Below are 13435 nucleotides of genomic sequence, written 5' to 3' on the forward strand. Positions count from 1 at the left end.
ACGCATGTGCAGGAAAAGTATCAGGGAGAGCGAACCTCATCAAATTGTCCTTGGTCATTTTGATAATACTTTTAGATATTAGTTAAAAAAAAGTTCTTTTCTCATTGCCAAAATTTATATTCTTTCCCAATTTGATTTTAAATCCTTAAGATGCTATTTTGATAGGCAAGTTGTATTTAGCTTTATGATTGTAAGTCAGTTAAATAGAATTGATATGCATTTCAGGTATTATCAACAGACTGAAGGTGTTAAATAGCCTAATTCGCTCCTGTGCATCTTGCAGTTTTTAAACCCTGAACGAAAGAGAATGATAGTGGATCTGACCTTTTTAAAACAGAGACTGGCCGTGGCTCGGCACCTACCCCTCGCGATACTGCAATCGCTCCACGCCTCGCAAGCGTGAGCAGTTGCTAAACTTCAACATCGCACGGCGCCGACACCGTGACCGCATCGCGCACGGTGAATGCTCCCAGCGTGATTGGATGAAACCGCCAGCGAAAAAAAATTATTACAAGGAGACAGGCAGCCCCTTGTGCTGGAGATTAATAATAATTGATCGCAGCGAAGCAGCGGGGCGACGGTGTGCAGCTGCTTCTCTCCGGTCAGTGGCAGCGGGAGCGACGGTGGCTGGCGGCTCCGACACAGTGCGAGCGGCAGCGGCGCCGGCCCCGGGCACAGAGAAGGCGGTGGTCCCGCGGGCTCACGACAATAATGATTCACCATGAATCAGAGGGAGCCCTTGATACATCTGTTTGCTGGCGGGTAGGTTGGGCCGGGACGTTTGCCTCTCGCCCCGGGATTACATGTCTGCGTTTGGGGGGGAGGGGCTTGGATATTTTTTTTATTTTGTCATGAAGGTTGTGCTTCGGTCCTCACAGAGGCAGGCGATCCGAGGTGATCTCTTCATCTATTTATACATCGTTCGTGTCCGATAAGAAGTGTGAGTGCGTATTGTCGTTATGGTTGCTTGTGCAGGCCCCGTTCATCCGCGGGCTTGCCTGGCGCCCTTGCCGACCTGCTGACTCTCAGCCGCCGACTCGAGGATTACGGCACGGCAGGGCTGTGAACTGCAGCCTGACTGACAGTGGCAGTACTCCAGCGTCAGTGAATGCAAATTAATTATTTATACAGTTTTTAAAAAAGACTTGTCTGTGGTGATCTTTGCAGTGGATCTCTTCTGTTGTGACTCCCATCATCCATTTGGTGTAAAAGTTCAAGATTTCAAGAACTGTTTCTTATTTTACACAAGCGATATTATATATGCTTTTAATTTGGAATCTAACTGCTCTTAAACAAAATATTGAAGGGAAGAAAACCTAAAAAACATGAAATCCATAAACTACAAGTTACTTTGTATGTCAAATTGATAGTCCTTCATTTATTCTATTTTTTTCCATCAATATTTAATGCAAATGGTTAGAATAGTTTGCTTGACCCAGAAAATGATACACACAGTTCATTCTCAGCTGTGTTGCAGTTTCATTCATAGTAGATCAAGCTAAATTTAAGTTCCCACATTCAGAGCTCTAATTTTACTGTTTTAAAAAAAACAAGAAACTGCTGGAAGAACTCAGTGGGTTAGGCAACATCTGTAGAGAGAAATGGAAAATGTCTCAGGTTGAGACTATTAAGTCCATATGAAGAGTCTTGATCTGAAAATGTCCACTATCCACTTTCCTTCTCAGATGCTGCTGGAGCTTGCTAAGTTCCTCCTGCACTTTTTTTTTTGCTCCATATTTCAGTATCTACAGTTTCTTGTTTCTCTGAATTTTTCATGTTGGTGGTGGAGTGAAGAGGTCTCTTTTGATCTCATATAATGAAACCTATATACAGTGGAAAAACACTGATCCTGAATATCCATCCCATCATGAAGATTTAATTGGGGTAAAGCTGTGGGTTAGAGCTAGTTAGTAATAACTTCTACAATGAAGAATGTTGTTTGACAATGGGGGAAGAGTATGTGGAGAAAAGTTTTGTAACTGCTATAATAGTTTTACTTTATGCAACAAGCAACACAAACTGCATCACAATAGTTATGACTAAGAAATAACATTAAATTCTTTCCTTAAAATTCTGAGCACCTTAAGCATTACCTGAAATAACCTGTCATTTATCATGCAACACACATTAAAGTTGCTGGTGAACACAGCAGGCCTGGCAGCATCTCTAGGAAGAGGTGCAGTCGACGTTTCAGGCCGAGACCCTGCGTCAGGACTTGTTTGCTGTCATTTATCATATTTGTTTTGTATGCTAATAATAGTGATTCTGGTCATTCATTGTAATTTGTTAACAAGGGAAACTCTGCAGATGCTGGAAATCTGAGCAACACACACAAAATGCTGGAGGGGCTCAGCAGGCCAGGCAGCATCTGTGGAAAAAAGTACAGTTGACATTTTGGGCCGACTGTACTTTTTTTCCATAGATGCTGCCTGACCTGCTGAGTTCCTCCAGCATTTTGTGATTGTAATTTGCTATTGAGTTGCCATGTTTTCTCTTTGCAATTTTGACAGAAAGTGGGATGGGTAGAATTTAATCTTGGTTCTTGGGGAAAGATAGGTGGTCCAAACCAAATTTTTGCATGCCAGTGAAGATAATGTCTCAGCTGTGGTATTGAAGTATTGCACTATAGAACTAGTCCAGCTTTTTGTGCAATTATACCAATGATATCTAGCGAACAGAGGGGAATATTGAACGGGTATGTGCTGTCTATGAAATTGGGACAAATCCAATCCAATTACTGTCCAACTGGTCTCCTCATCACCAAACGGTGGAAACAGTCATTGACAATGTGTCAAATAGCATTTATAAATAACCACACCAATTCTCAGTTTGAGCTTCACTCCTGTCCAGGCATACATAACAGCTTTGATTCAAACAAATATCAACAAACTTATTTTGAGGAAAGGTGAGATGACTGGCCTATACGTCAAGACATCATTTCATTGTGGTGGTTAAATGGAAACAGCTAGCATCATGGGAAAATGCTAAAATGACTGAGTCCTACTTTGGATAAAAGATGATAGTTGTTGGAGATCAATCATCTAGCCTGAAGACATCAATGTGTGTATTCCTGAGTGATGCCCCCAGTGTGTCCTAAAGCCAACTTTAGCTGCTTCACCTCATTCCCTCATATTCCCTCATAATAGCAAAAATAGGAATATTTCCTGATGATTGCACATTATTCACTTTGCATTTACAATCTTCAGCAAACCAAACAGCTTATGTCTGCATGCAGCAAGATTAAAGTAACATCTTAGTATGATCTAATGAGTGATAAGTAACAACTGCCACAGAAGTAGCAGGCATTATCCATCTTCAACAGTTTTTCTTTATATTCAGTAACATTGACATCACCATTACCGAGTTCCCTACCAGAAATGCCTTGGGGTCAACATTGAACACAAATTCTGCTAAATCCGATAGATAAATACAAAATCTATAAGGGCAACTTGAGAGTTGGGTATTCAGTGGCGAGCAGTTCTCCGGGACACTCCAAAACTATTCCAGTGTTGCAATTTGGAAGAGGCATTTGTTAGTTTCCAACACTAAGTACTCATTTCCTCCATCTGTTGTGTATGCTGTCTACAAAACACACTGTAGTTTCTTGCTGAAACTTCTCCAAAAATATTTACCAAGTCCATCACTGCTGCCAATAAGGAGGACCCAAGCAGCAGGCAGATAGAGCCACAATCACTTGTGGGGATTTGCTTTGGTCAAATGCTGCATTGATGTGCAGACCAGTCACTTTTAACTTTCCTTGAATTCCATTCTTTGCTTGTGTTTGGGCCAAGGCTATTTCGGTGTCTGGAGTTCTAGTGAAATCCAGTCTCTGCATTGTTGAGCAGCTTACAGGCAGTCCTTCAGGTTCCTTCCAGGGAACTGTTCAGAACCTGATTTATTTTTTTTTTTGGATGAATTGGAAATAAACAAAATCATCCTGCTGGTTTCCCAAATGCTTGCTTATGTGTATGGAGTGTCCATAAGTTAGGCTTTCGTAATTAAGGGAGGACCTGTACTCGTAAGTTTAACTTGACAGTGACATTTTCCCATCACTTTGTCGATGATGAATTAGCTCGATTGGATTTGTCCTGCCTTTTCTCAACAATACTTAGCTGGGTAATTTTCCACAATGTTGGATGGATGCCAATATTGATGGCTTGGTGGCAAAGCAGTTGTTGATGCCTTGTAGCTTCAAGAACCCAGGTTTGATTATCACTTCAGTATATCTTGTGTGGTGTTGCATGTAACGAGTGGGGTTTCTGCCATTTTCATTCCAAATCCCAAAGATATGCTGATGGCTTACTTCACTCCTTACATTACCCTTTAGTATAGTTGCCTGGCAAAAGAACCAAAGGAGAGTTGATAGGATAATGGATTGCAGGGGTATAGGGAAATGAGGAAAAGGGGATGAGACTGATGGGACTGCCCTTTTCAGTGCTGGCATGAACCCAATCGGTTGGATAAGCTACAGTGGTATAATAAGCAATCTGAAGTTTTTCTATGTTTCTAAATTTGACAACTTTGAAAAGTCAGTATAGAATAACAAAAAAAAATTGCTTCTCTGTAAGTTAAATTTGAGGGGAAACTGGAGCTTATGTGTGGCAATAATCTTACAGAAATGTTTTACTATTCCTTCATCATCCCTGGATATAAATGCTACAATGTTGCAGATGTACCTTCTACAAAAGATATGCAGTGGCTGGGGAAAAAAAGAGGGTCACCACCATGTTTCAAATATATTTAGAGGTAGGGGATATATAATTAGTGACCACTGTATTAGGTACAGAAGTGGAACCTGGTGTGATCTTCTGCTGTGATTTAATGTGTTTTGTGTTCAGAGGTGCTCCATTGCACACCAATGTTGTAACACATGGCTATATATTTTACTGTCACCTTCCTGTTAGCCCGGACCAGTCTGTCCATTCTCCTCTGACCTCTCGTTAACAAAATGTTTTCACCCACAGAACTGCTGCTCACTGATTTTTTTTTTTGTTTTTCGGCACCCACCTCTGTAAGCTCTAGAGGCTTGTGTGTGAGAATTCCAGATCAGCAGTTTCTGAGATACTCAAACCACCCTGTCTGGCACCAACAATCATTCCGTTTTCAAAGTTACTTAAATCGCATTGTTCCCCCATTCTGATGCTTGGTCTGAGCAACAACATGAAACTCTTGACCATGTCTGCATGCTTTTGAGTTGCTGTCACATAATTGGCTGATTAGGTAGTTGCATTAAAGAGCAGTTGTACCTAATAAAGTGGCCACTGAGTGTGCTAAGGATGCTTGCATTCTAAAAATATTTTTTATCTTATAAATATTCTATTGTCATCTGTCAGCATTACATAGTTTTATCTTGCATAGAAGTGGAGGAGGAAAGATGGGCACTAATGGACTGTGAATATAATTTACAGTAATGCAGGTAGCCAATTTGAATTTATTGTCTTTCACTTGTAACAACTTTCTATGTAAACTGTTACGAATATATTTCTTTGTGCTTGAAGAAGGATTATGAATTTTCCCAGATTACTCAATGCCTACATTAGAAATATAAACGTTTGGCCTCTGTATATGTAAAACTTCAATGGATTTTTTTTTGTTTTTAACTTGTGCTCATTGACACTGTTCCAGATTGTTTCTATTTAAAACTTTCTCCTCGTCATTTAGCACCTATTGTAGTAAGGTCACTCTGCCGTAAAACTTAGTATTTTACATTGTTATTACAGCATTAGTTTACAGTTCCAAGGTGGTGGCATCCGTTAGTCTCGCGAAACCATGGAGCTGTGCCTGGAAAGTCTTGCTTCAGTCTGTGTTGGTAGAGCAGCATCTGTTGTGGCTGTAGAGGCCCACACAGGAGTGACAGTCTCAGCTGCAGCAACTGCACTTGAAGGCGCTGTCCTCCAGTGTTGTCTTGGTGCTGTTTTTTCGGCGAGTGCGCTTTTCTTCAGCAGCAAGCCTCAGCTTCTCTTCTCCTCTTTTTAGACCTCTGCATAATTCCAGCCTCCAGTGAGAGCGATCGCTTGCAGTGTCCTCCCACCTCTGGACGTTCATGTTTTTTTAAATATAATTTTTATTAAGTTTTCAAAGTAAATACAAGAGAAAAGAAAATCTACCCTCCCCCCTCCCCCTTAACCCTCCCCCCCTATATATACTACTACCTAAAGAGAAAAGAAAAAAAAGAAGAACCGCCTGAATATTGGAAGGTTTCCACATGCTCCATGGGATTAGAAATAAATTTAGTATATATTTGTTACTTTCCCCAAGGAACCAAGATCTTTATCATATCTAAAACATAGCTTCTTAACTCTCATAGTTCCCTGGGGAATCTCTTTGAACTTCACCATGTTGCTATGTGTTTCCCTCCCAATCATCCAGGCAAAAAGAAAAAAAAATAGAAGAGATACGAAAAAAGAAAAAACAAAATACCCCCCCATTAATGTTATGAATGAAAAGATACACAACACTACCCCCCTCCATTGTGCAGGTTGTGGTTATTGCCACGTTGCACACATGAATAACGTAGCGATTGGTCAGTGTTTCTTCCAGCTCCCCCGTAACAAAAAAATTGTATATATATAAAAAAAATTAATGTCATTATTCCCAACTAGTATTCCTCAAATTTTAACCTTTCTTCCCCTCCCTCATATAATTAATAATATACTTATATATTCATCTGCCTAAAAATCCATCAGGCCTATTCCTTGATCCAGTCTTCATCTTCAATCCATCTCGCTCCCCTGGATTTGTTCTTGTATCTGGTGAATATTCAAAGAATCTTGCACAAACTCCTCCGCTTTCCGGTAATCGTCAAAAGATCTTTTTTCTCCACCAGTCAAAAAAATCTTCAAGGTTGCAGGATAACACAATATAAATTGATAACCGTGATCCCATAGGGCTTTTTTCACTGGATTAAATTTCTTCCTTCAAAAGTTCATAACTTATGTCAGGGTAGAAAAAAATTTTCTTCCCTTCTATCATCAGTGGCCCTTTTCTTGGCAGCTTGGACAGCCGCCTGTAGAATCCTTTCTTTATCTTGAAATCTTAAGAATTTTATTAAAATTGATCGTGGATATTGGTCATCTTGTGGTTTTGGTCTTAGAGCTCTATGTACCTGCTCAATTTCAATTGATCGATCTTCCTCTTTCATTTGCAAGGTCTTCGGGATCCATCTTTGAAAAAATTCTATTGGATTATCTCCCTCTATACCTTCTTTAAGACCAACAATTTTAGTATTATTACATCTACTAAAATTTTCCAACACGTCCACTTTCTCCAAGAGTCGATTTCTTTCCGTGTTCCAGATGAGCACATCATTTTCTGTTTTTTCCACTGGTTAATATGCTCCATTGTTCTTTCCATCTTCTGAAGTTTCTTATCCATTTTATCCTGTCTTTTCATAGCTTTATCATAGCACATCTTCATGTCTCTAAGCTCTGTTATTAATTTTCTTAGTTTGGCCGTTAATTGCAATAAAGCCTCTCTTATGTCTCCGTCGTCTCCTTTACTTCCGGTCTCTTCCAGTTCTTCCTCCTCCTCTTCATCTGTATTCTCTGCAGAATCCAATTCTAACTCTGAGTCACTTTCAGTTGCAGTGGCCGTCGGTTCTTGTAGTTTAAGTTGTGTCGATTTGCGCATGCGTATTTCAGGCATCTTCTTCCGAGAGACCGCTACCGCCGCCATTACTCCCTGTTCTTCTACGCCAGAGATAAAATGCATCTCCTCCGAAGGAGATCCAACCTGAACCCGAGGCTCCATCGCTGTAGTAGGCCCTTTTTTCTTCCCATCTTGCAGCGACTTCACAACAACAGACTTCTTCTGTTGCGGTTTACGAGGCATATTGTAGAGTAGTCTTACGAAGTTTATAAGTAGTTTTCGGAAAGTATTTAGTAACTTTACCCTGTTTAAACGGTACTTTGCTGATTTTTTACGGGAGAGCTGGATTTACACGTTTCAATCCCACGTCATCACGTGACGCCCCCCCCCGGACATTCATGTTCAGTGACTTCATGTCTCTCTTGCAGACATCTTTGAAGCGAAGATGGGGCCGCCTTTGTGCTCTCTTGCCGGAGGCCAGTTCCCCATACAGCAGGTTTTCGGGATCCTCCCGTCTGACATGCGGTGTACGTGGCCTAGCGAGCAGAGACAGCATTGTTGGAGCAGGGTGAAGAGGCTGGGTATCTGGGCGTGGGCCAGGACCTCATTGTTGGTGACTCAGTGAATCCACTTGATGTCCAGGATGCATCTCAGGCTGCGAAGGTGGAAGGCGTTGAGGCGCCGCTCTTGTCTGGAGTAGAGGCTTCAGGTCTCGTTGCCGTAAAGCAGTGTGCTGAGGACGCAGGCCCTGTAGAGTGCAACCTTGGTGTGCGTCATCAGCTTTCTTTTCTTCCAGACTCTGTGTCAGCCTGGCGAATGTTGAGGCTGCTTGTCCGATCCGTCTGTTGATCTCGGGGTCTGTGATGGTGGAGCCAAGGTATGTAAACTCGTAAACTACCTCCAGCTTGTAGTTGTTGATGGTAATGGCGGGGGGTGCTCAACGCTTTGGCCCAACGCGTTGGTCTTCTTCAGGCTGATGGTCAAGCTGAAGTCCTGGCAGGCTCTTGAGAAGCTGTCCATGAGGCATTGCAGTTGCTCTTCAGAGTGTGTTGCCAGTGCCGCGTCGTCTGCAAACAATGTGTCCCTGATGAGTACTTCACAAAACTTGGTTTTCGCCCTCAGCTGGGACATTAGTTTATAGTTCCAAGGTGTTGGTTGAAATTCCACTCTAATAAATTTAGCAAAAAAAAACTAGGTGTGAATCAGTGTTGTCACTGCTTTACAGTAGCATCTGTAGTCCTTTTGGCATAACTATAAAAATAATTATCCCAACCCTTGTGTTGGCAGAATATTAGCTGGTTGGGAGTTCTGCTGATATTTGCGATGAATATATAGTAAGTGGGTACCTAGCTAATTCTATCTGAAAGTAAAGTTTAATGTGTTAGAATGTGGAGTCAGAATTGGTGAAGTTTGTTGACCTGTACAAGCTTAACTTTCCTCCATACATTCTCAGAAATGGCAAATCCAACAATACTACTACATGAGCACACTCGTGCTTTGTTGTAACTTCTTTAATGTCCTCTATTGACTTAAGCTCCTGCTAATAACTTGAAATTATGGAACACTAAAGGAGACCAGCCCATGGTGTTACAAGGAAGATGTTCTTTATGTGCATTGTAATCTAAAGTGATTGAACTGCTTTTAATTTGCTCTTCCATTTAATATTCCAAATATGCTGTTGCAGATTAACAGAATAACCTACAGAATGCCAAAACAATTCTTGTAAAAACAAATTATATTAAATTCAATTCTCATTCAACCATTCATAAATACAGCCAAGGTGCAAAACACAGTACTAACAGTCATACACAGTACAGGGTACGTATAGCAGTAAACATACAGTTGCACAAAAACTAATATTGCCCAAGTCCCTGAGTGTTATGTCCTATAGATGGTGCATGGATGTTGACAGCAAGAACAATCTTCTAGCAGTCTGCAGGTGAGCGCAGTCCTGCTTGTCTTCCACCGTGCGAACCTTGGAGGGCAGCACTGACGGGAGGAAACCAGCCTCTAACCCAGCATGGATGCTGTGCCACACCACCTCCAGCATTTCCTTTCTTGGACAGCTGCAACAGGTGACACTGCAGCGAGGGCCCAGTCCGTACTACACCCAGCGCCCCTACCGATGATCTTGCCAATGGACCAATGAACTGGAATTGCAGTATTCTACCTTACCATTGTACAAAAGGGTCTTGTGATTACGAGAAAAACATCTAGGACTATCACTCACACTGTTTGTTAGATAGCGCACTGATTCCGATGACCCCCTGTGTCAGGCTGCAATACAGCCTGTACCAAATCCAGCTCCTCTGCTTTCAAACAGACCTGCAGTGTTAGATGTTCATAGTCTCCAGCAGTATCTTGCAATTGAGAAAAAGATGTAAAGGATGAACAATTGCACCTTTGGTTAGACCCGGAGAGGCCACTGCGTCTGAGCATGCTGCCATCTTACTGGATGTATTTTCCACTGCGTTAACTGGGTTGTGGTTTCCCCCTCCTCTGGTATTTTATAAAGAATGAATGACTGCTGGCAGAACAATTTTTCTTTGTGTAATGTCCCGCAGTTATTCTTGGCTTGGGTTACGATTGTCAGAGACCAGTTGATCACAGGGTGTTTCAGTGCAGCCTGATTTTGTATATTTGGGAGGGCCACTAGCTAATATTAAATAGAAAATATGTTTAGGAACTATTTTTTCTCTTGTCTGAGCAAGTAATATTGCAAACAATTCTACTGCACCCTATTGGCCTAAAGTGAGATCATTTTATCTAACCCATGCCATCTTTCCAGCTTGAGAATTTTCTTAGCTGGAAGACTCAGATGCTTGTTGAAATTGGGTTTAAGTTGCTAGTAGTTGCAAATGTTGTTTACTATTGAGATTACAAGGTTCATTCATGGTTGCAGTGCATTAAAAAAATTGTAAACATTGAAGGATATTACCATAATTTTAAAAAACACTTTCCTTTTGGCATATTGGCATGATACTGGTAATTACTAAATGTTGTTTAGTCATAATTAAGACTTGTAATTGAAAAGTAAAAACATTCAAATGCTGAAAGTATGAAAACAAAATAAACCATCAAATTTGCTATTAATCCATCTGATATTCTCAAACAGACAGCAAAAGAGGTCATGGAAAAACGGTATTAGGGCAACTGGAATCCATCAATGCTGGCTGATTATTAGTGAACACTTGAGGGAGAAGCCCTCAGACACTGGAGGAACATTGTATCATTTCTTAATGCATGCATTACTAAATAACAATAAAAGAGGACTCTGTGTCCCCATAATCTAATCTAAAAAAAATCAATAAAACATGTAAGCTTAGTTGAACTACTGCAGAGCATCAGCATTATTATGCAATTAAACATATCATGTTCAATAAACGTTAATTTTTTGTTTCTCCAAATTGTGAGTGGCATAAGTAGTCTGAAACTATATTTGTGTTCAGCTACAAGCAATTCATCACAAACAAAAAAAAAGTTCTCGGGAAGTAACACTTTCAAAAAAAAAATTGTCCAATGTAATGTTTCACCTCAAAATTTAGATTTGCAGATTCACGCATTATTTAAAAGGGTAAAGAGGTGGCATATGATTTGACAATTTATATATAGATTTTCTGCATAATATGTACAGTTGTGAGCAATTATTCAACCAGCTTATTCATCTAAATTGACCTTGAACTTGATATAGTTGGAATCTTCCATTCCCCATGAATGCCAGACGGCTGTGAGTATATTGTATGTTCGAGAAATGCAGCAGTCAAGCACAATTGGAAAGAAACAGGAGATGTTTCTGGTCAATCAGCTTTCATCAGAACATTTCTGACACAAGACCATTGACTTGAAATATTCATTCTTCATCTCTTTCACAGATGTTAGCTGATCCGCTTGAGGATTTCAGGATTCTTTGTTTCTGAAACCGTCTCTATTATTCCAAGTGCGTTTCTGGATGAACTTGAGCCTTAGGGCCTGCTGATTTATTTTTGTTTTTCTTCTGATCTCCAGTGGGGACATGAAGATTAGCCTTGGTTACTTAATAACAGATCTTGTAATTTTTAACTCTTGTAGTTAGTTCCTCAGTTCACAAACATGTTACACTGAGGCAAAAAAATACCTTATTTTTTTCCCTAAAATGGAGGTTCTCCAGCAGCCAGTGAAAAGGTGATAGCCACGATGGCCACTGTTTTGTTACACCTTTGCTTTTATCCTGTTGTATTTCCATGGATTTTTGAGGAAAGTTGCTCTTAATTTACAAATCAAAGTGACGCAGTACACTGAATAGAAAATCTGGCACCTGACGTACTGCAGCAAGCTGCTAGGTACTGTATCATCATCATCATCATCAATTATGCTGAAGTTTGAATATTATTATCTGCACAGGGAATATTATCTGCACAAGTTAGATTAATGAATACTGTAGCTGATATAGAGAGGAAAATAGTAATTGGTAATTGTAACTCTGCAATGGCATTGAAACATTAAAACAAAGGAGCTGTATATTCAGTGGACACTTGTTAGTTACCTCCTGTACCTAATGAAGTGGCTTCATCAATTTGTCAAAGTTTCATGGAAATATTTTAAAAGGTATAAAAAAAAAGACAAGCTGCCGTGTAACTTGAGTAACAAATTATGTATTTAACTGAAATACAGAACAAATTAGAACAGTACAAACGGTACTTCAGTACTATAAAATTGTATATTAGTTTCTAATAATTATCAGGGTAGGAACTCATCCAGTGTATGCTGCCATTTTCTTTCGATTGAACTGATTTTTGTTAAGTTACAGACACCTAATGAACATAGCAGGCTGCCTTCACACATTGCTTTCGATAATTGCATCCTCCAAATTTTCATTTTCATTGTAACATTAAAGATGATTGTCGATACATAAATCCTTTGGTAGTTCCTAACTTGTTGAAGTAGTGAAATCATTTCATTTTCACTCTCAGCCGTTTCTGAATCTCCAAGCTTGAAAGCTTGAAACAGCAGTGAGCAAAGCAGTTCTGAATTGCCTTACAGCTCGTTTCTCACCATCTATCAGTAACAAAAATCACTGGTTTTTAAACATTTATATGCACATCTGATGCTATTTCAAATCTGTTCACTGCAAACACAGTGTAGAATCTAATGGCCATGCAAGTGCACGCGACTGACACTAGTTAGAAGCTATTCTGCAACAGACTCCTGTCCCAATTAAGCAGCATAGTGTCCAAATAAACAAAGGGAATCCTGGCTATTTTCTTGATTAGTTTTTGTTCTTTAAGAGTTGACCCACATAAGCAGCTGTCCAATTAACTGATAGCTCAATTAACCAGAATCTACTGTATATAATAAATTAAATTAAAGTAGTAGTCCAAAAAGAGAGGAAAAATAGTGAGGTAGTATAATGAATTCATTATCTGATCAGAAATCTGAGATGTACAGGAAAAAAGCTGTTCCTACAATGCTGAGTGTGTGTCTTCAGACTCTTGCTGCTTTAACCCATTCGCTTCAAGTTTTGATATGTTGTGCATTCAGAGATGTATGATAATTTGAGTACCTGTGAGCTTGAACTAGTCTAGCCATTCTCTGATCTCCCTCATTAACAAGGCCTTACTCCCATAGAACTGCTGCTCACTGGATGTTTTTTTTAAATTTTTTCCACCAATATTTGTAAACTCTAAAGACTGTGAAAATCCCAAGAGATAGCAGTTTCTGAGATACTCAAACCACCCTGTCTGGCATCAGCAGTTGTTCCACGGTCAAAGTCACTTCATCGCTCTCTCTCCCCCCCCCCCCCCCCCCATTCCAATGTTTGGTCTGAATAACAACTGAACCTCTTGACTATGCCTGCTTGCTGTTACGCACT

General features: G+C 40.2%; 1 protein-coding gene across 1 annotated transcript in view; it reads left to right on the top strand.

Moving 5' to 3' along the window:
- The first annotated feature begins 446 nt into the window (after window positions 1-446).
- Window positions 447-13435, top strand: part of slc25a36a (solute carrier family 25 member 36a) — an 89743-nt gene continuing 76754 nt past the window's right edge. The window contains exon 1 of the mRNA XM_072255502.1: window positions 447-762. Within this exon, the coding sequence (XP_072111603.1) occupies window positions 722-762 (41 nt within the window). The 5' untranslated portion in view covers window positions 447-721. The remainder of the gene's footprint in view (window positions 763-13435) is intronic.

Source organism: Mobula birostris, chromosome 4, assembly GCF_030028105.1.
Source record: "Mobula birostris isolate sMobBir1 chromosome 4, sMobBir1.hap1, whole genome shotgun sequence".
NCBI classification, from domain to species: Eukaryota; Metazoa; Chordata; class Chondrichthyes; order Myliobatiformes; family Myliobatidae; genus Mobula; species Mobula birostris.